Raw genomic sequence first — 21,389 nt, 5'->3', positions numbered from 1 at the left:
ACCTCTACCAAACCTTAGCCACCTTCGCCACAGTGGCTGAAGAATCCGATTGGCTGGGCTGAGCCACGTGAAAAAGCTAGCCACTTAGGGTACGGGTTTTGCCGCTTGGGGAAGCGCCGTAGCAAGTCGTGGCCGGAAAATGCCGCAAGCTCCATTCCACCTGACAGGGGCCCCGCGAGCGGCCCAGCATCCCAGAATCCCCCCAAGCACGACATGGACTACCAAGTCGCCACAAAGCCACGATTAAAATTATATAACTGCCAGGCACATCTGCACCAAAGGGCCATTGGTACCGTTTTGTGATTTCTCCTCACACAACTACATTGATACTATCCAAACTGTGGCTTTTTTAGACTTTCTAAAATTGCTCTCTTTCGGCGGGACTCTGCATAACCAACGCACTGCAGTCTGTCTTTAAGGTTTGGCTGCACCACACTACCCCCCTTTGCTTTGTCCGACACAAACACAAATCCCCCAGGCCTGCGGGTATAAGTAGGGAGGGCGAGCACGTCATTTCACGCTCCAGAATTGCAACATTTCACGTGACCCGAAATCACAAAGCGCCAGCCAACAAGACCCAAAAAAAAAACACAAGCACACACACACAAAGACAGCAGCGCTAAGACCATCGAGCCCTGCATTATCCAAGCACTGATTAAAAAGAAAAACCCCCGTATCATTTTCTATCGCTCTTAATTACTATCATCATGGCTCCTCCCCCCACTCTGTCCATGTCATCCAACAATGTGTTGGACAAAATGTCGCCTCCTCGACAGCAGCAGTCTCGGCTGGAAAAGGGCCGAAAGCAACTGCCTGCGGGCATTGCGCTGCCGTGCTCGGAGCAGATTCTCAGAAAGCTTTCTGTGTCGTCCTCCGAAGACGAGCGACAGACGGGGTTTGAAATGCTCCAGGAGGGCATCCGAACAATTCTGGGCCCGTCGTCCGGCATTGATTCCGATGACGTCAACGTCGAAGACCTCATGGACATCATGACCCGGTACCACTCCATCGAGTCCGAGTGGAAGGACTTTGCTCTGGAAGAACCCACTCGAGGATACACCCGAAACGGAGTGGACAACATCAACAACAAGGCCAACCTGCTTCTGCTGGTTTGGAACCCCGGAAAGGGCTCGTGCATCCATGACCACGCCGACGCCCACTGCATCATGAAGATCCTCAAGGGCAACCTGGTGGAGACTCTCTACGAGTGGCCCGAGGAAGGTGTCGAGGGCCCCATGAAGGTCATCAAGGAGTCTGTTCGATCCGAGCAGCAGGTGGCCTACATGTCCGACAAAATCGGCCTGCATCGAATCAAAAACCCCAGCGAAACCGAGGTGGCTGTCTCTCTGCATCTTTACACCCCTCCCTGGGCTGCCGAATACGGCTGTTCCATCTTCGACGAGAACACCAGCAAGAGCTCCAAGGTGAACATGTCCAACCTGTACTCTTGGAGAGGCGAGCTGCAGGAGAAGGCTGGTGGCGACTCCTGCTAATTCCGGCGTGCTGAGCTTTCCCGCGCCTGGATCCCGCGCCTGGATCCCCCGACTGAGAAAAAAGCATGATCTACACAGATGTAGCATGAGCATTCAGCGTATTTATTTAATGGTCTACTGGTAGGCCTACTAACGGATTTATAGATGAATTGATTCTACTGAAGAGTATGTTGTAGTTGTATCTCATGCCTGGCGTTTTTGACATTTTAATTATTTTTCCTAATTTTTTCGAATTTAATTCTAAAAGGTTCATTTATGTTTTATTTATTTATTTTCTTTATTTATTTTTTTGATTTCGGCTCTTTAATTTCTTTTTCTAATCGCCACCTAAAAATGAAACTTTATTAACCGCGCTGCCAAGTAACCCACAAACTCCCAACAAGGCTGTCAAGTGAATTTGATGGGAAAAAAGCATGGAGGTTTTGGGGCAGTTTGTAGAGATTTGCCACATGAATTGTAGGTACAGTTTCTCTTGTATTTTAGTGTGAGGCTTGGAACTCGACGGCAATTCCAGACGATTCTTTTAACTCCGGATAAATTCCATCATCCGACAATGTCTTCAACTCTATCGTATGCCGCGGTTCGGGCTGTTTGTCGATGCGCGGCCCGGAACAGCACCAGAATAGATCCGGAAGAGGCGAGTGAGAGTTCATTCGGGTTGCCAGCTGAGTTCCTTGAGGGCTCTTGGTTTCTGTGGACAAAGGAGTTGTACGTTTGGGTCAGATGGCTGCTTCTTTTGGACCATGGTACAATGGAGGTGAGCACAGAGCAGGTGCGAGACAGATAGAAGAACTGCGATTGCGATTGCGATTGTGATTGCGAGCACCGCTCGTCTCGGCCTTCTATTTCGGTTGTACACGTGAGGTGCACGAGAAAGAGGAGCCAAAAGAGGCTGAGAGAATTTCCGAAGAAAGGAAGCGTTGGATGGTGCGTTTCAGAAGCATTCTTGACCTGGCCATGATGTGGAGTGGATGGTAGGTGTGGCTGTGAGAAGGTGTGGCTGTGGGTAGGTGTGGATGTGGGTAGTGTGGATGTGGGTAGTGTGGATGTGGGTAGTGTGGATGTGGGTAGGTGTGGGGGAGGATAGGAGTAGGACAGGAGTATGGCACTCGTAGGGATTATGCTTGTAGAGGTATTGTAGTGGAATACTCTTGACTACAGTATGTACATGGTCTATCGAAAGTTCTCTGTTAGTCTGTCTAGCACTACTCATTGTCTTCTGAGAGGTTTGGTTCTCTTGTTCTGCCCGATATCTGTTTTATTCTTCGAGAATGAGTATCACTCCGTACTGTACTACAAGTACTCGTGCTTGTAGAGATCTACAGTAACCCTGACGAACCCGACTAACCTGCAACGCCTGGTGAGCGCAAGGACTCCTACCACCTGAGTCGCTCGCGCCCTTTACCGATTAGTGATCCATAAAAATGCAGACCGGCGCATACGACAGGCTCGTGGACGGTGAAAAAAGTGCCGATCCAACTTTCTCGAGCGGTTGCTACGAAAGTAGCGGCTACGTTAAGCCGTTTTCTAGACTCGTCTACTTGTAGGTTGTCCAGCATGACAGATGCACCGGGTCACTGAGCCCCGAATGTTATTGTGGGATGATAACCGGGCGGTGAGCATATATAAGACGCGTGGTGGACTCTTGTAGCTTGTTGAACCCATTACATCTTGACATCATGACCGACATCCAGCCGCAAATCATCACCGATCGACTCATCATCCGTCCGACCAACATCGACGACTACGATGACTGCTGCAAGCTCATGGGCGACGCTGATGTGATGAAGTACATTGGCGGCGAGATTGTGGATCCCGAGCACGTGTGGCTCAAGATTCTGCACCGGAAGGGCCACTGGGACTACTTTGGCTACGGCTGCTTCACCATCCGCGACAAGGTGACCAACGAGTTCTACGGCGAGATTGGAATCAGCCACTTCAAGCGGCCCATTGCCGCGCCTTACAGCCCCCAGTTTGTCGAGGCGTCGTGGACCATGGCGCCGTCGGCCCAGGGCAAGGGCATTGGCAAGGAGGCGCTCTACGGTCTGGTCGAGTGGGACGAGAAGCACAACATCACCAAGAGCGACTGGCTGGCCATCATTGAGCCGCCCAACAAGCGATCGTCGGGCCTGGCCCAGAAGGTTGGCTTTGAGCTCGTGGCCGAGAACAAAAAGTGGAACGACATCACCATCAACCTGTGGGTCCGAAAGAACCCCAACAAGAACAAGTTTGAGTCTGCCGCCGTGGCCAAGTTGTAGACAGGCAGTAGACAGATAGAACCCATAGACGAATATGATTGATAGAGTACAAAAGGAGGAATCAGAGTGATTTTAGTCGGTGGAGTTTGACCTGGACGAGTAGAGATTGTCTTCTTACTACTGCAGTGGAGAGATCCTACCAGTATGTACTTAGCCCTAAAGTCCATCACTAGACTGGACATACTGTACCACCAGATATGGTCATGTTTGGACTATCGACATTATTGGTACAGTCCAGAATAGGGAATATACACTCGTATAGTAGAATTACTCGTACCGGTATGTACTGTACACTTACGACTGGGTCAGATGGTCCTATGTATTCGTATAGTCGTTTGTTTTACTCGACTTCCTACAATACAGGTAGCCTATATCTACATACTGTATCTCTACCAACCATTCTACTAAACAATAGATACCACCGGTTGATACTCGCAAGACAATTAAATGAACCCGGTCGACTCTGGTCTTTCAAAAAGCCGACTTTTCAACTCGCAACCCGTCCCATCACTCTTTCCGCTGCATATTGGATGCACAGGAGACATGTGTGATTGTAGATGCCGAGTGAGTTGTACGAGTAGACAAGGGAGAGGGGGTTTGATGTTCGAGAAACGTCACGTGACCAGAATATGGACACACACACATTAAAAAATACTTGTGTATACTCATACCTTTTCTCCTTGTTCTTTTTTTTTTCCTTTTTTTTTCTTTTTTTTTCTTTTTTTTCTTCTTTTTTTTCTGCCTTTTTTTCTGCCTTTTTTTTCTGCCTTTATTTAATTTACATATCTCCCACTCATGCCAATACACGTGATTTCTGTTTTCGGACAACCACTCAACGCCGCACACTTGTAAAGGGACGAGTTCAAGGAGTCGGGGGCTTTTTAGAGCCACCAAAACTAGCGGATAGATATATAAATACCGTCTGTTTCCCCCCGGGTGGTCCCCCACTTCTCCACCGGTATTTTTCTTGCTTTCAAACACTTCTTCTTCTCAGCTCACGTGAAGAAAAAGGTCCCAACATAGCACCATCGACGCTGGGCATTCTGACCTCTGCATCAGCACTTTTTGCGGTCCATTCTTTTCTGTTGTTTGGGACCAACGGGTTAGCCAACTCTATTCCCCTGCACAGAAGGTTGATACTGTCTGGTAGATAGGTATCACTGAAGCAAACCGCAAACCGCAAGGCACAAGTACTCGTACCTCTAACATCACCACCAAAGCTATGCCGGACACGGATATCATGCAACAGGCGGCGGCGCAGGCCAACATCGAGTACATCTCGTCGGACGAAGGGGAGGACGAGGGGGCGTTCAGCCGGTTTGGCACCGGAGACGTGGAGAGTCTGGCGGCTCACTCCAAGATCCACACGTTTGGAGACTTGCTGCGCGAGCTGGAAACGGCGCAGAACATTGTGGTGCTGTGCGGCGCGGGCATCTCCACATCGCTGGGCATCCCGGACTTCCGGTCCGCCGACGGTCTGTACAAAAGCCTCGATCTGGAGTCGCTGGGTCTGTCGGACCCCCAGGAGGTGTTTGACCTGGAGGTGTTTGACCAGGACCCCACGCCTTTCTACCGGGTGGCGTCCAAGGTGATGATGCCCACTCAGGCGCTGATTTCACCGACCCACGCTTTCCTCAAGCTGCTGCAGGACAAGGGCAAGCTGCTGCGAATCTACACACAGAACATTGACGACCTGGAACACATTGCCGGCATCGAGGAGTCCAAAATGGTGCAGTGCCACGGCGCCTTCCACATGGCCACCTGTCGCCAGTGTGGAGCCAAGGTCACATGCGAGTCGTTGCGTCCGGAGATTGTCGCCGGAGAGATCCCAATGTGCCGACGCAAGCGCTGCGAAGGAGTCATCAAACCAGACATTGTCTTCTTCGGAGAGGCTCTGCCAGACCGGTTCCGGCACATGGTGCGGTCGGATATCATCATGGGAGGCCCCACGCCCAAAGTGGATCTGTTTCTGTGTCTGGGAACGTCGCTCAAGGTATCGCCGGCGTGCGACATTGCCAAACAGGTGCCTCTGGGCGTGCCACGAGTCTACATCAACCGGGAACCCAGTGCGCGGTTCTACTTTGACATCAGCTTGTGTGGCGAGAGCGATTTGGCGGTGCAGGCCATTTGCGAGGGCATGGGCTGGGACTTGTCTCACCCTCAGATGAAGCCCATGGATCGATAACTACACTAACTACAAAAGGACCCGCGTACAAGGGAGCATATGAACAGGTTAATAACGGTGCTAGATAGATGTATACTAGAAATAAAAAGAAAATTGATTGCAGCGTAGACAATATATTTCCAGTGGCGTCATATATATATATATAGATACACCCAAAGTTAAGTAGCATCTGATATGCACCCCGGATTGCTAATATCACCACACACATTACCAGTTGACGACTCTCTTCTTCTCCTACGACACACTCACGATTGCAATTCCAAATGTCTGAAGCACCAGAAGCGAAATGGAGCCACCTGATTGGCAAGACCATTGTGTCCAAGAGCGACGTGGCCGACAAGTCCGACAACCAATTCTACAAGGAGGATCTGCCTCTGCCCAACCGGGTGCTCACTCCCACGAGTATTTGTACCCGAGACCTTCGACCTGATCGGCTCAACGTCAATGTCGATGAAAAGTACGTTTGTCAGAGTGTCAACTACGGTTAGGCATGAGTGGGGGCCATGGCTGTGAAGTTCAGCGGACAGTGCTGTACACTTTCAATAGTCATTATTCATTATGTATACCTTTTCACGTCTGAATGTTGTAGCTGCGGACGCCCGTTTGTTGGTGTTGTCGACACACAGTTACTAATACTCGTACCATAGTCATTCGTTTTGCGTCTCGTGTAGACGAGACTGGTATTGTTGTGGCCGAGATTGCAGCTGGTGGTTGGTTATCAGTTGCCTTTCAAGTAACTTTGCACGCTGATCAGCTGTTAATCCACCCAGTGACCTGTCTAGCACCCACTCTGCTTGCAAATCGCATCGTCTGGTGTCCAAAGGGGAAGTACGACACCGCGTACCAAATGGCGGCGACCAACTGCACTACACAAGCGATGATAGTCAACAGGGTGTTCTTCATGCCGAGCGAAAAGTAGAGAGTGGCGAAGATGGAGCCAAAGAAGGCAACGGTGAACGGCAATCGCTCCTTGCTGACCAGATGCTTGACGTAGGAAACAGGGCCCTGCAGCACGCCAAAGGAAATGACAAACAAAAGGGAGCCCAGAGTCCACAGAACCGCAAACTTTCGAGGCTTGAGCACCAGCACAGGCATGATGAGGAAGCAGATGGCAAAACAAACCACGGCGCCGGCCAGACACACGCCAAACACAATCATACGGTCCCACCACGACAGCTTGAACCACTCGGGCTCGGCAATCTGGGTGTCCACTCCGGCGTTTTCAGCCATGGTTTCCGTCTCGGTGGTGGGCAGTCGGATTCCGTTTTGGATGTTGGACCACCACGACGAGTTGTTGGCGGTCTCCGGAGGCACGCCGGCTTGCGAGTTTCCCCAGAACGAAGACATTGCGTTTGTTTAGAGGAAAGTAGTGGTGAAGAGTGTGACGACAAGATACTGTAATACGTATTATCTAGACATATGGATGCACCTTGTCAAAGTTTAATGCAACGTCGGGTTCAACTGGAGGTTAAGTGAGGAGAGGCATTTTGATAAGTAAATGGAAACAATTAGTTAGTATTTAGATAAGGTCTTTGAATGAGATACTTTGAATCTGAGTAAATGCGATGATTGTTTCCCATTTTTCGGAAAATTAACAAAACTTCAACAGTAGGGGGAAAAAAAGGAAGAAAAAAAACATCGTTTTAAAACACTCTCCATTTCACCTTCTCCACCAGTCATCTCCTCCCATAGGCTACAGCAAGACAGTTTTGCCTGTAACCAAACTTCTGACATGAGACTCTCTTCCTCTTCATCGCCACTCTGGTGGCAAAACAGCAAACTGACCATGTGACGAAGAGGTGCGGCTTGGACCAAAGGCTACATAGGCTACATATCCCTTTCCTCATCATTATAGCACCCAATACCGACAGGTTTGCACAGTCATGTGATTTCAATCGAGATACCAACACAACGTGCTACTGTACAGCAGTACTCGCCGACCCCTCCCTCGTTTCCAGCTGTCATACTGAACATTGTACTTGTAATGAGACTATGTTCGGATCGGCTGTCCCTCAACAAGTCGCTGGACTTGTAGCTATTCGACCCCATGCTCGTCTTGTCACATGCTTCATTAATTATGCCTATATACATACACTACTGTTGCTCTCTCCGTCTATTGCTTGCGCTCTACCACATTGTGGGCCTGCTGGTGGTAGAACCACGAGATCCACTCGTTTTCCTTGGCCCGTTCGTTGAGATCCACGTTGGTGCGACAGATGGAACAGTACCCCTGTAGCTTGATGCCTCCTCTTTTGTTCTCGATGGACGAGATCTTGGTGGGCAGAGGCAGCACGTTGTTGGTGGTGGCGCTGATTCCGTGCTTGGAGTACATGTGCGACGAGTACGAGTGGTTTCGCATGACGAGAAACTCGCCGCAGTACCGGCACTGGCCGTGAATGTCGACCTTGGACAGACACTTGGGGTTACCTGGTCGAGGTTTGATGACAGTGCCGTTCAAAAAGTAGTCTTCCAGGACCTTGGTCGAAATGTACGACTTGTACATGGGCTCGTAGACCGTGAGACGTCCTCCCTTTCCCGGGTTGAGCTGGGCGCAGTACTCGGCCTCGGGAATAGGGGCTGTGGCGGACAGGTTGGAGAAGGGGTTCCCGCACCGCCGGAGAAACTCGTGTTTGGTTTCCTCCGTGTCAAACTGGATGAGTTCAAAGTCTCGGGCGATATGGCTCTGGGCCATGGCTGCGTTTTCGAGATGCAGAACAGACGAATAATCGAACTTGTCGTCGGGAATTTTGAAGCCTGCGGTTGTGAAGGTCAGCAGGGGGTCTTCATACTCCTTCTTGGCCTCCTCGGGAGGAGTTGATAGACTGCTGGGGATGTTTGACATGACCGAAGTGGGCGAGGCTGGCGACAGCGAGTAGTGAGCCATGGTTGCGTAATGCTGCGACATGGCTCCGGGGGCGTTGAGCATGCTGGGGTTGATTCCGTTGAAGTAGGAAGGATCCATGTCCATAGCGTCGCAGTCCTCCTGGCAGTTCTGGGCTCGGTTCAGAAGCGTTGTCATGTTCAGCGCATAGTTTCCCTGCCAGTTGTGATGGTAGTTGATGCTCGGAGGATGCACGTATCGAAACGAGTATGCGGCGTACGGATCGTGGGAAGGAATGTCTTGCACCGCCACCGACTGGTGCTCCTTGGGCATGTCCTCCTTGGGGAGCTGCTCCTGGAGCTTGGGATCAATGGTCTCGACCTTGGAGGGCTCATTGCCAAACTGGTAGTACTGAAAGGTGGATTGGAAAGACGACACCAGATTGTTGTAGTTGGGGGAGTTGTCCGTGGACTCCAGAGGCTTGAGCGAAAACGGCTTGTTGGACATGGTGAAGCAATCGAGCGACTATTTGCCAACAACCTGGATTCAACCAAGTTATAAACAGACGGCCCTACAATTAAGCAACACTCTTTAGTGTATGGGACCCTCGGCACACAAACACAACATGTGCACCGGCACTGCACCCTTGGGCATAATCGTAGATAGTTTATGGTCTGGCCTCGGAGAGGAGGAACAGCGAAATGCAGTAAATGAAGGTAGTGTATGGAGATGACAAGTTTGGTTGTATTGAGACCAGGTGCAGAAATGGTGCGTCGTCTCGCACCTGAGAGGCACAGAACCGCTCCTATCTACACTAGGGCGTTTGTGTCTGTTGGCATAAAACAAGGGTTTTTGAGCGCGTGCGGACCGGAGAAGGGATAGCTGGGGGTGGCAGGTGCTATTGGTTCTTGTTTGTGGCTCTTAAACGTGTGTTTTGCACCCCTTCGTACCGTTCGCCTCTCAAAATCGTACACGTGTACAGTACCCAATAACCATTTTATCAATTTCTTGTATTATCACTGATTAATAAGTTATTTTGTTAGCAAAAAGCCCCGGTTCCCGTTCTACTCAAACGACTCGTCGTCCCCGTCGTCTCGCTGAGACTCGTCTGGAGGCGCAGGAAGGGGAGTGGTGAGCGGAGTCACGTGTCGTTGGCGCGAAATGGTGGAGCTTGGATTCGAACCTGTGGTTGTCGAAGTGCTCAGCCGTGACGACCGAAGAGAACCCCGAGAACTGTGTGCAGAAATAGCAGGTGACCGAGGAGGACGAGGAGAGAATCTCTGCGGTGCAGAATTCGGTCGCTGGTCCGGTGTACGTCTTCCGGTGGTACCAGAAGGGCCCGCTTGGAGCTCTTCCAATCGCTCCAGTCGCTCCAGTCTCTCCTGACGCTCCTGGCGGTTTTGAGCTACCAGTGACCGTAGGTCAATCTGCAGCTGCGTTTCGAAATCAAACTCGTCTGACTCAGACAGAGAGTCTGTGTTTTCACGCGACAGAATCTCCGGAGTCTCCTGGTCGTATCTGTAGCGTGTAAAGCTTTCGAGTTCCTGGCGAGACAGAGCTAAAGGACCCTCGGGAGGAGGAGTGGGCCAAGAGACAGGGTACCTTATGGTCTGGGAGTTGTCGTCCGAGTCACCGGCACAGATTTCAATGCGAGACGACTGCCGCTCGCTGTAACCTTCCACGTTGGAGTCAGAAGCCGAAAGAGAAACACTTTCGTGCTCGTCTTCCTCGACAGAAAATTCGTCCTGAGAGGCCACAGAAGCGTTGTCGGTCGTGTCTCCAATCGTAGAGTCTCCTGCTGTCGTCTCGCTGTCTTCCAGAAGTTGCTGAATTTCGGACGACCGGGTGTGGAGCTCAGAACGGTCGGGAGTGTCTGTTTCCTCAGCGGGATCATCGGCATCGAGAGCAGCGTCGTCTGCAATTCGAGCAGTTCGACTTCCTGGTCTTCCATGCTCACCAGGTCCCCCGGCACCTGCTCCACCAATTCGAGTTTGCGGTCTCTGACTCGTCCTGGTGGTATCCCCAGTGAGCTTCAGAATCATCTTCTTGCCACTCCAGTAGGCAATTGCCAAGTAGAATATCTCCAGGTACCACAGCACGGCTGTTCCCAGTAAGAATGCAAGGGCCCTATGATGGTACATAAAGTATCGGAGTCCAGTCCACTCAACTCGCCACTCAATCTGGGCTCCGTAGATATCCACGGTTCGGTCAAGCTCCACAATGGCATAGGCAAACTCGTGGTCCTCAACGTCGGCGGGAACGTGCCAGTTGGAAGCCATGTACACGTGCAGCCGCTGTTCCTGTTTTTTCCAGCCTGTCAGATACAGAGGAGCAAACAGCAACGTGTCCATGACCCGCATGGTTGCGGATTGGAATGCCAGAATGGCGGGGCGGGTTGCTGTAAAGAGAGCAGGAAGGGGGTGATGTTCAGGCTGGTGGTCGGTTATTATCCTGTCTTCCTTGTGTAGTTTTTCTGCTCTGTCTCTCTTTTCTCTCTTGTTGATGGACCCCACGTTCGGTCTCACGGCGTACTCTTCGTTGTGAGTCAGAGGCCACCGTTTTCTGTTGTCTCTGGTGAGTCTGTGGGTCGATCTGAACACCTCCAGGTCGTCTGCAAACGACACCCGGATCATAAAGTTGCCGGTGCCGAGATTGCGATCTGTTTCGGGCAGATCCAGGTTCACATAGACCGAATAGGGCATGTTCATGAACCGCAACGTTTTGATTCGGTCGCGGGGACGGCCAAAGGTGGTGACCCGGTTGTGAGGTGCCTCGGGAGCCGGCGAAGGGGTGGACACAAACGGCACGTACTTCCACAACGCATGGGTGGCGGGCTCGACGTAATTGAGCGACACCACGTCTCCATGAAGCTTGGCGACCGCGTAGGCGCCGTCTTCGGTCGAAAAATCAAAGTCCAGGGGAAGAGAGAGCGAGTTGACGGGGATGTAGAACTGGTAGAGCGCAACGTAGGCTATTGCTGCGAATAGGAGGGTCAGCTGGATGCCCAGCAGCCACAGAAGCACGTACAGAATGCTCCAGAGCCGTTTGGCCGACCAGGTTTTGACCATCCGGCCCAGCGGCGTGTATGTAAGCAGTAATCCTAGGATTATCATGTCATGTGGGTGTTGAAAAACTTGTTGTTGTGAGTGCAAACCAGTGGGACGTGTCGTGAGTACAAGTTGGGAATTGGCAGGAGTAAAAGGTCGGCTGTCGACCCGGTGTGGTTGTTTTTGTTGCGCGTTCGCGTCACGTGATAGCGGTTACGTCACGTGTCTCGGTCGTTTTTCTGTCGTTTTTCCTGTCGGAAAATGCTTCTGCTGGCACCTGTTGCTCCACACACGGACTATCCACACTTCACATGTTGGGAACTCAACTTAAGGTTGCGTAGACAGGGTGTAGGCACGAAACAACTGCGGTGGAGACGTGCGTGAGATGAGCAGATCGGAGGGGTGTGAAGGGGTTAAAATGAGCCGAACAGTTGTGTGGATGGAATATTAAGAATGCATTTAGACAGGAGTTCTCAGGGCTCGAACCGTGTGCCCGTGATGGGTCACATTTGACTGGTCAGCTTGACTGGTCCTGACGACTGACCACATTGACTGGTCTATACAAAGAGCCGAGGTCCGATACTATACTACCTTTGATTACAAGTACAAGAGCCGGTAAAAGTACTTGTAATAAGGAGAGGGATAAAGGGATGGAGTGGGGTAATCACGCGTCGATGTGTCCGTCACGTGATCGAAACTTGTTCCGGGTCCAGATGACTGACTAGCGCTTCATTCTATCAACTGGGCATGTCAACTATTTCCCCGAGTATTCTCCCAACTAGCTTTTCAAAATTCCTTGACCATCCCTCATCACCCTTCCCCTATCACCCCTATCACCCTTACCACCCTTACCACCATGACAGCCCCTTACCACCCTGACAGCCCCTTACCACCCTGACAGCCCCTTACCACCCTACAACCCCTGTTACATACCCCGCCTGCACGTGAAGACTTGGTCAGATTGCACGGTTGCACTTTTGGTATCCAGGAGACGTTTTAATTGCGTCTCCAGCGAGTCTAGACCCCCTTGCATACCATTGGCGTCTTAGTCGCTCCGGTAGCTTGAGAAACTAGCGCCTGGAGTATCATTGAAGGCCGTGTTGGTGTATAGCGAAAGGGCTGTACATAGGTGCGATATATGCTGCCTAATTCGGCTTATTGGTACACAAAGACGTTTGTCAACCGAAAAATAGGTGTTTCCATACCTCGCAAGTGACCATTTCACTTTGCCGTTCAGAGGTTTCCCATTTAATTGAGTTTAGTTGGGATTTTGTTGGTTGGAAAGTTCTGCTGGGGGTCCTATTTCGGGGTTCGAGAGCTGCCACGGGGGAAAAAAAGGTACCATTATTTTGGTAGTGGTGGTTTAACTAACAAATATTGTGCGATCTGAACTGCTTGACATAGAATATTTTGAGCTGTCCGAGTTTTCAGTTTTGCGACCAAGTACACCCAGTTGGTATTATAGTTGACTATTACTTGAGTCGAATCGGTGCCATGAATGATGCCAAGAAGATCCATCACACGGACAGCGCCTCTTCTGCTATCTCACCTCCGTTCCCGATCGTAGACAGCCACAGTCAATGTCTCGGTCCAATTCCTCCGGTTAAAAGACCGACGCTGACGGCTCTTCGAAACAGACAAAGACACAAGTCAGGTCGACCTTGAACAGTAGCAACCTCGACTCCGATCGGGTATGTCCAACCGACCAATGTGGATGGTGACCATCACTGAGACACACTCCAGCGCACAAACCTAGCATACAGCTGGCTTCGGATTTGAGGGGGTTCCAACTACGTCATACATTGTGGTCGGTACCCCACTCGACTGCATCATCATCCACGCGATGACTTCATTGGAGCTGATATGCTCTTGTTAAGATGCTGTTACGAAACGGAATTGTTCGCCCTCATCCCCCCTTGCCTTCCCTTGTATCCCCTCTTCTCTCCCCTCTCGTCACATCCCCTGCTACTAGTACAACATCTTGGCTTCACAATCTGAGCATTTCATCATTCAACTATCTCTTATCGCATCTCGATATCCCTCCCCAGTCATTGGCCAACTACATGTTGGACTTTTTGCAGCCGCAGGCAGAGCAGTTGCACGTCTTGGTGCCCTTGGAGCATGCACAGTTGGTTCCACATCCACAGGCCATGTTCGCAGTGTCAAATAATGTCAATATCGCAGTTTCGAACGGTGAGTTAGTTGGGTTGGAATCAAGATAAGTGTGGTCTGATAGACTCTTATATACGGTTTGACCAAGGCGGGGTTTGCGACCTACGCTGCACAGGGCGGGGGTAATTCGGCATCTTCTGCTCCAAACGGTTTGGGGATACTGCGACAACTGAGATATGTCCCTTATCTATCCCTTATCGGCTCGGATACTTGGCTATCTATCTATCGAACCAGAACTCGTAATGTAGATCATGGTGTCTTTTTGTTATATATATTTTTTGGCCTTTGTTATTTTTTTTTGGACCTTTTTGATATATATATATTTTTGGGCCAAATCAAATTTCACTGAAATGCGCTTATCAAACAATGACCGTTGAACTCGGCTAAACACTGGCATGGAACATCAACAGCTCCACTATTCACTCTTTCAATCTACTCTATTAATAAATACCATCTCAGAAACTAAAAGGCCGATAAATACTCTTGACATCCGAGGCGACTAGCTGGCCGAGGTGCATGGACGCATGGCGAATGGGCACATGGAGATACAAATACTCGTAGAGAGCTGGACACCAGATGCAGTATATTGGGCGCCCAAAGATCTCACCTCACCACTCATATGCCAAACATAACACCTCCGTCACTGTCACTCACAAACAAACACATGCTCAAACGCCCAAAACGCTCAAAAAGCTCAACGTCCAGCTTGTTAGTGAGTGGAATGCCCACGATGATACTTTAGACCGTTAAGATTCTTGTATCGTTTGCCACAAATCTCACACCGGTACGGCTTGTCCTTTTCCATGTCCACGCCGTTGGGATACGGCGCGTTGGACAGTGGGTCGATTATACTGTAGGTGCCGTCGTCGTTGAGATGCAGCATCTGGTTTTGATGGCCGTGCATCCGATGGTACTTGAGTCCATTCTGGTTTTTGTACGTCTTGTCGCACCCAATGACCGGGCACTTGAACGGCTTGTGCTCGCCCCGCTCCATCACGTACAGATGGCGGGCCGGGTCGTCGATGCACATTTCGTCGTCCTCGTCAAACGTGCCCGTGGGCTGCGGTGGTTGGCCCATCTGCATCATCTGCGGGTTGTGCTGCCCGTGAGGCATCTGCGTACCCTGGGGTGCGTGGCCCTGTGGTGGCAGTGGGTGCTGCTGAAAATGCGTGGGATGGTGGCCTTGGGCCATGGGGTGATGCTGCATGCCCTGGGCGCCCTGCTGTCCGGGGGGTCCTCCGGGACCGCCCATGCTCATGAACACGTCGTTGGTCGACACCACCTCCATAACGTTGTTGGTGTTGCGGGCCATGTGAGGCTGCTCCACGGGCGGCGATGGGGCAATGTGCGACTCCTCGTAGTGCCGCAGCAGGTCGTGCAGCGTCGGCAACGTCTGGCCACAGCAGCTGTAGTCCTTGCAGTACTGCGCCTCGAGGTTGGGCAGGTATGACGACGAGTTGATGCCCATGCCTGGAGACATGGCCATGGTTGTCGTGGATGGCATGTTTAGCGTCATGACTCTGTGGTTAGTATTGCTTGGAGATGTCGACGGCACCTCTGGAGACTCCTCTCTAGTTATATCGTCATCTTATCGCCTTCCGATCGTGAACTCTATGCAGTCGCAAGCTTCGATCGCAACGGGTACAAGATGGGGACTAAGGTGAGAGAAGCAACGGATGACATCAAGCTTCAGACCTTCAAAGAGGCTCTGCGGTAACAAGCAGCACTCCAGCTCTTTGTGAGGCTTGGTTCGGTGGGTCACACCATGGCTTTTGTGATTGTGATGTGGCAGTCCAGCAACCATAAGGTGAAACACCTCAGGGGCGAAATATGGGGCACATTGCACATTGCACATTGCACACCGACCAGACAAAAAAAAAGTGAGGGGCGAGTTTGTGGGATTACGATGTCTTGCGGCATGTTTGTGTTGGTGTGGGTGTGGGTGTCGGAGTCGGAGTCGGGGTCGGAGTCGGAGTTCCAGGGCCGAACTGGACGTGCACATCTTTAGGGCATAGCATACCACACATTATCGTAGTCAGTGCATAGCCTAGCCGGCGTGAGGTGCCTATGATATGGAATGGACGAGAAGGTGCAGTCTGTGAGAGAGAGCGAGAAAAGATGCTCTCATTTAAAAGCACTCAACTGCGACTTGACAACCCAGCCATGTCTAGGGCCCCGGAGGACACACATCTGCTCTCGCGCTACCCCCAACACTGGTCACAAACACATAACAGCACACGCACACGCACACACACACACACACACACATTTGTGTAACATTGCCACCCATCACCACACACCACCACACAATCACCACACTGTCGGTGTCATCGCCACGGTGGCAATCCAAATCCATCCATGTCGGTCATACTCACTCGTCTCTAAGCCAGCTGCCAACAGACATTCCTCCCCAGGAAATTCCACCCATGCCCTGCGAGTGGGCCATGGATTCTCGACGGAATCGTTGCGAATGGAAATTCTGCTGGTAGGAAATGTCTATTGGCGTAGCGGTCATGTTAAAATCTGAAATTTTGAAGGCGGTCGGGTCGAATTAGCTGGCGTAGCTGGTGCGATATTTAGTGGTGGCAACACAGTCGGCTGGGCAGCTCCACAATCGCTTTTTGTGAGTCGAAACTTTTGGGGGGGACGGCGCAAGTCGTAGGAAGCGGTATTAAAATCACTTGCGTCGATTGAAATGCAACTGGCGGGCGTCGGGCGGGCTTCAGATGGCCTGGCGCGGAGATTCGGGACGTTCGATCGCTCGTGGAAGGGTGCAAGCGGACCGGTCGGGGTTTGGTTGGTCAAGGCCAAATTTCAGGTTTCCAAAAGTTCCAAGTCCCAACTTCCAAAACCAAACGTTACATTTTTGGATTTAGACGGATGCAGATGGGAGCCCTAACCGCCAAACTCAGGATATCAGGAGCGAGCCCCCCAAGTCCGCGGAAAAGAGCTCTAAATCCGCAGAAACGCAAAGGAGACCTTTGCCAAAGCTGTCAGCCCCGACCCGTGGGCCCCTTTGGCCTGTCTCCGGGCGCCCGACACAGCCCACCAACGCTCCTGACACAAGATTGACGTAATCCCCGACAATGGTCGCCCACCTCGTCACCTTTGTTGACAACAAGGTTTGGGTTCCTAACCCTCTCAGGAGATGGTACTGTTGCGGTGGCAGCGTTAATGATTGGTTGTGGTGGTATTGGCGGGAAGGATGCGGTACCAAGAACCCTGGTGGCCAACCCAGAGCTCCCCCGTAGCCACCACGGTCCCCAAATCGGCCCCTAGACCACTCTTACAAATATGCATGCTGTCATGTAGCCATGCCCAAATATACGCACGCATGCATGTGCGTCCCGTCACAGATGGCTACAGGTTACATGCACTAGCGGGTCTGTGGGTCTGTATGGGACCATCTGGCGGAACAAACAGCACGTGACCAATTGTTCATGATGCATTCCGGCGGTGCGGCTGATTTCCGTCGACTTTTGCGGGTGGTCCGTTACTTGGAGATGGAGAGGTGGCGACTTCAGCGGCGGTTGCTTTTTGTGTTGCTCTTCGGTGCCTGGCGTTTCGTTGGCGTCATCATCGGCAGCTCCTTCTGTAACATTGCTTGTCATTCTGTTGCATCTATAGATGCATCCATATCGGACTACTGTACTGGTATCGTACATACGTCGCTATTACGACCCAGGTCAGGGTTCTGTACCTTCTCGGCACGAGCAATCGATCGGGCCGTCTTCCATGCCACCAGCCCTTCCCTGCCTGGCAAGTCGGCCCACCAAGCCCGTGTCTTGACCAGCCAACTTTATTGGCTGAGACAGATCCACCACCTTGGTCTACAGAGTCCTCCCATTCACCATCCAGCATTCCGTTTCTCCAGCTTCTGACTGCCAGCCCTAGCGCCGGTGCGAGTTATGATTACGTTCCAGACAAGTATCGCACCAGCACACTGGTAGATAGCCCACTTGCATCGATGCGTTAATCTAGAACCTGTCACTCGTTAGCCGGGTTACACCGCAGCACCATTGTGCGACGGTAGGATACGGCTACAAACAGCACAATGCGGGCGAACCACGCGCTGGCGGTATGCAAGCGGTTGGAGGGGTCCCATTGTTTGTCTTGTCTCTGTGCAATGTGTCTCATCTTGTCTCCAATTACGTCCCAATCTCCACCTCCGCAGACCCGCAACCTTCATCGTCGACTAGTAGGCAGGTGCAGTAGAGAGGAGGGTAACGGAGCGTTTTACCATACTAGGACACCGTTAATGCCTCGTTGGGCTACTTGTGGCCAGCACGAGTACTATCGGTGCATTGAGCCATAACGACTGAGCTAACCACGAGACTTTTCAGTCACCTGCCTTGACTCCAGTGTCAGTTTAGCCGCGAGGTGGAGGAGACAATGCAACTTAGCCGGTTAGAGAGGGGAATCAAATGCCGAGGGGTTCCTCTATACACATGGAGAAGAGTAAGAGGACGGATATAAATGCAAGTACCAGTGTACAGTTGTGTAGACTGTCATTTTCCTCCTCATGATACTACAGTATGTACAATCACCGGTACTGTACTTCGGTTTGACAGTTCCTGGTCTGGGTCTACTCATACCAATGTTGCAAGAAAGATTCCGGAAGCGTGCATATTGTATCGACAAAAATGTCTGTTATAGGCGGCAACAAAAACGGTACCGTCGGTAGCAGCAGACATTCTGAGCTGAATGGTGTAATTTTCTCTACATATCACCATAGTAATTATTGGTTCTAGCGGCCGCGAAATATGTTAAAATTTCCACCACCTTTTTTTTTTTTTTGTCCTTTTTTTTCCCTTTTTTTTAAAATCAAAATCCCATTTTAAATTTAATTTTTTTATCATGAGAAATACCCTCAACCTTCAAGGACTGATTCCGAAAAATTCCGTTAAAAGTTCCTTTTTGTTAACTCCAATTTAGATGGAGATCTAAACGAACACATTCCGTGTCCAACGTTCACCACCACCTCGTGGCCCCCTCCCTCCGCCCCCCCTCTCCGCGCTTCTCTCCGGTTGCTTACTAAGCCACCAAGCTGCCTGAGTTCGAGTCTCAGTTGGGTCCAATCTTTTTTTACGTTTGGGAGGCGGCGTGTCCAAGAAAAAGTCAAGGCCACGTTCAACTGTAGAACCACGTAGAAGGAGTCGCCGTGGGGCACCAGGGGACACCAGGAGACTGATTAATAAGCAATATCCGGGGTATCTCGGCCATTTCAAACACATTTGTGTCTTCAAAATGTCCTTTTGGGCCCTCCGCCGCCCGCATTTGCCACCTGTCACGTGACGTTCTGCACTGTTCCTCGCGGTTCCAAATTAGCTTCGTCTGAAAATATATCGAGTTGTGCATCTCTATCAAACACGATAACAATGGTGAGTATGAGAGGAGGTATGAGCCGGGAGAAATGCCGGTTGCAGCATCAATGTGGTGATAATGGCGTGGGCGGCTTTGTGGGCTCCTCGTCGACCGTCTTGTTCGAGGTCGTGGCAGTGTAACAGGCAATTGGCAGGCATCATCAATCAAGAGAGTCTTGGAGACGTGGTGACATCGAGGGGTATTGCACCATCACAATGTCGTGGCCATACCGGTAGCAATGTCGGTACGTCCCCGTGTTTGATGTGTCGTCGCAACATTGCTATGTGTTGTCATCACACCCTACCCACGCCATTGTCTCACAGATCACGTCTGTCGCAACCCCCAAAAACACTTATCTAACCCCAGTCAGTACCGATTTTTTCCGACCAGGTTGTTGAGGAGCGAGGCGAGAATGCCCGACTGTCTGCCTTTGTGGGCGCCATTGCCGTTGGCGATCTAGTCAAGACCACTCTGGGCCCCAAGGGCATGGACAAGCTGCTCCAGTCTGCCAGCAGCGGCAACTCGCTGGTGACCAACGATGGAGCCACGATTCTGCAGCAGATTCCCTTTGACAACCCCGCCGCCAAGGTTCTTGTGAACATCTCCAAGGTCCAGGACGATGAGGTTGGAGACGGCACCACTTCAGTGACCGTTCTTGCTGCCGAGCTGCTGCGAGAGGCCGAGAAACTGGTTGATCTCAAGATCCACCCCCAGGTTATCATTGAGGGATTCCGAATTGCCACCAAGGCTGCTCTTTCTGCTCTGGAGAAGAGCGCTGTCAACAACGGCGCCAACCCCGAGCTGTTCCGAAAGGACCTCGAGGCCATTGCCCGAACCACTCTTTCGTCCAAGGTGCTTTCTGGCGACAAGGACTATTTTGCCAAGCTTGCGGTGGACGCTGTTCTGCGGCTCAAGGGCTCCACCAACCTCGAACACATCCAGATCATCAAGAAGTTTGGCGGCCAGCTGCACGAGAGTTATCTGGACGAGGGTTTCATTCTCAACAAGCGATTCGGCACTAACCAGCCGTCGAAAATCACCAACTGCAAAATCATGATCGCCAACACACCCATGGACACAGACAAGGTCAAGGTGTTTGGCGCCAAGTTCAAGGTGGACAGCACACAGAAGCTGGCCGAGCTGGAGAAGGCCGAGAAGGACAAGATGCGCGCCAAGGTGGAGAAGATCAAGAACCACGGTATCACGTGTTTTGTCAACCGACAGCTCATCTACAACTATCCCGAGGCTCTGTTCACCGAGGCCAAGGTCAACTCCATTGAGCATGCCGACTTTGAGGGCGTTGAGCGACTGGCTCTGGTCACTGGCGGTGAGGTGGTTTCCTCCTTTGAGCACCCCGAACTTGTCAAGCTCGGCTACTGCGATTCCATCGAGGAGGTAACTGTGGGAGAAGATATCATGACCAAGTTCTCTGGTGTTGCTGCCGGAGAAGCCTGCACCGTGGTTCTGAGAGGAGCAACCAACCAGATTCTCGACGAGGCTGAGCGATCGCTCCATGACGCTCTTGCTGTGCTTTCTCAGACCACTGCCGAGACCAGAACCACTTTGGGAGGCGGCTGTGCCGAGATGGTCATGTCCCAGGCTGTGGAGCGAGCTGCCCAGAGCGTCGACGGTAAGCAGTCGCTTGCCATCGAGGCGTTTGCCCGAGCTCTGCGTCAACTTCCTACCATTCTGGCTGACAATGCCGGATTCGACTCGTCCGAGCTCGTGTCTAAACTCAAGTCTGCTATCTACAACGGCCTGCACACCTCCGGCCTGGATCTCAACAACGGCGTTGTCGCCGATATGCGGGATCTCGGCATTGTGGAGTCGTACAAGCTCAAGCGAGCGGTGGTCTCGTCTGCCGCTGAGGCTGCCGAGCTGCTGTTGCGGGTGGATAACATTATCAGAGCAAAGCCTCGAACTGCAGATAGACGTCATTAATAGAGGGATCATTTTGCAAAAACGTGAGTGTATCGTACTGCGAAATAGTATAGTATGGAAAGAGTGTGCAAGAGAAGAGATGAACTTGTAGTACTTGGAAGTAGCTCT

General features: G+C 51.4%; 12 protein-coding genes across 12 annotated transcripts; 4 read left to right on the top strand and 8 right to left on the bottom strand.

The window, feature by feature from the left end:
- Positions 1-358: 358 nt before the first annotated feature.
- On the bottom strand, positions 359-680 carry YALI1_F15377g (uncharacterized protein; the record flags this gene model as incomplete). The annotated part of the gene is made up of 2 exons (XM_068283334.1): positions 359-480; positions 536-680. The coding sequence occupies 2 exons, from the start codon at positions 678-680 to the stop codon at positions 359-361; spliced, it is 267 nt and encodes an 88-aa protein (XP_068139435.1).
- Positions 681-734: 54 nt separating this feature from the next.
- YALI1_F15367g (uncharacterized protein) lies at positions 735-1,586 on the bottom strand (the record flags this gene model as incomplete). The annotated part of the gene is made up of 1 exon (XM_068283333.1): positions 735-1,586. One exon carries the CDS (start codon positions 1,584-1,586, stop codon positions 735-737), a length of 852 nt encoding a protein of 283 aa, XP_068139434.1.
- Positions 1,587-1,809: 223 nt separating this feature from the next.
- Positions 1,810-2,663, bottom strand: YALI1_F15357g (uncharacterized protein; the record flags this gene model as incomplete). The annotated part of the gene is made up of 3 exons (XM_068283332.1): positions 1,810-2,013; positions 2,058-2,601; positions 2,650-2,663. 3 exons carry the CDS (start codon positions 2,661-2,663, stop codon positions 1,810-1,812), a joined length of 762 nt encoding a protein of 253 aa, XP_068139433.1.
- A 509-nt stretch (positions 2,664-3,172) lies between these two features.
- On the top strand, positions 3,173-3,751 carry YALI1_F15352g (uncharacterized protein; the record flags this gene model as incomplete). Its single annotated transcript, XM_505294.3, has 1 exon — positions 3,173-3,751. The coding sequence occupies one exon, from the start codon at positions 3,173-3,175 to the stop codon at positions 3,749-3,751; it is 579 nt and encodes a 192-aa protein (XP_505294.3).
- Positions 3,752-4,973: 1,222 nt separating this feature from the next.
- On the top strand, positions 4,974-5,936 carry YALI1_F15334g (uncharacterized protein; the record flags this gene model as incomplete). The annotated part of the gene is made up of 1 exon (XM_505293.3): positions 4,974-5,936. One exon carries the CDS (start codon positions 4,974-4,976, stop codon positions 5,934-5,936), a length of 963 nt encoding a protein of 320 aa, XP_505293.1.
- A 750-nt stretch (positions 5,937-6,686) lies between these two features.
- On the bottom strand, positions 6,687-7,283 carry YALI1_F15311g (uncharacterized protein; the record flags this gene model as incomplete). The annotated part of the gene is made up of 1 exon (XM_505292.3): positions 6,687-7,283. The coding sequence occupies one exon, from the start codon at positions 7,281-7,283 to the stop codon at positions 6,687-6,689; it is 597 nt and encodes a 198-aa protein (XP_505292.1).
- A 766-nt stretch (positions 7,284-8,049) lies between these two features.
- YALI1_F15291g (uncharacterized protein) lies at positions 8,050-9,264 on the bottom strand (the record flags this gene model as incomplete). Its single annotated transcript, XM_505291.3, has 1 exon — positions 8,050-9,264. The coding sequence occupies one exon, from the start codon at positions 9,262-9,264 to the stop codon at positions 8,050-8,052; it is 1,215 nt and encodes a 404-aa protein (XP_505291.1).
- Positions 9,265-9,348: 84 nt separating this feature from the next.
- YALI1_F15286g (uncharacterized protein) lies at positions 9,349-9,753 on the bottom strand (the record flags this gene model as incomplete). The annotated part of the gene is made up of 2 exons (XM_068283331.1): positions 9,349-9,677; positions 9,732-9,753. 2 exons carry the CDS (start codon positions 9,751-9,753, stop codon positions 9,349-9,351), a joined length of 351 nt encoding a protein of 116 aa, XP_068139432.1.
- A 68-nt stretch (positions 9,754-9,821) lies between these two features.
- YALI1_F15265g (uncharacterized protein) lies at positions 9,822-11,870 on the bottom strand (the record flags this gene model as incomplete). The annotated part of the gene is made up of 1 exon (XM_505290.3): positions 9,822-11,870. One exon carries the CDS (start codon positions 11,868-11,870, stop codon positions 9,822-9,824), a length of 2,049 nt encoding a protein of 682 aa, XP_505290.3.
- A 2,815-nt stretch (positions 11,871-14,685) lies between these two features.
- On the bottom strand, positions 14,686-16,491 carry YALI1_F15218g (uncharacterized protein; the record flags this gene model as incomplete). Its single annotated transcript, XM_505289.3, has 2 exons — positions 14,686-15,547; positions 16,352-16,491. The coding sequence occupies 2 exons, from the start codon at positions 16,489-16,491 to the stop codon at positions 14,686-14,688; spliced, it is 1,002 nt and encodes a 333-aa protein (XP_505289.1).
- Positions 16,492-18,368: 1,877 nt separating this feature from the next.
- On the top strand, positions 18,369-18,660 carry YALI1_F15199g (uncharacterized protein; the record flags this gene model as incomplete). The annotated part of the gene is made up of 2 exons (XM_068283330.1): positions 18,369-18,434; positions 18,481-18,660. The coding sequence occupies 2 exons, from the start codon at positions 18,369-18,371 to the stop codon at positions 18,658-18,660; spliced, it is 246 nt and encodes an 81-aa protein (XP_068139431.1).
- Positions 18,661-19,354: 694 nt separating this feature from the next.
- Positions 19,355-21,281, top strand: YALI1_F15186g (uncharacterized protein; the record flags this gene model as incomplete). Its single annotated transcript, XM_505288.3, has 2 exons — positions 19,355-19,357; positions 19,707-21,281. 2 exons carry the CDS (start codon positions 19,355-19,357, stop codon positions 21,279-21,281), a joined length of 1,578 nt encoding a protein of 525 aa, XP_505288.1.
- Between the last annotated feature and the right edge of the window lie 108 nt (positions 21,282-21,389).

Source organism: Yarrowia lipolytica, chromosome 1F (genome assembly GCF_001761485.1).
Source record: "Yarrowia lipolytica chromosome 1F, complete sequence".
Classification (NCBI taxonomy): domain Eukaryota; kingdom Fungi; phylum Ascomycota; class Dipodascomycetes; order Dipodascales; genus Yarrowia; species Yarrowia lipolytica.
The sequence above is the reverse complement of the archived record's forward strand: the minus strand, read 5'-3'. Positions and strand labels throughout refer to the sequence as shown.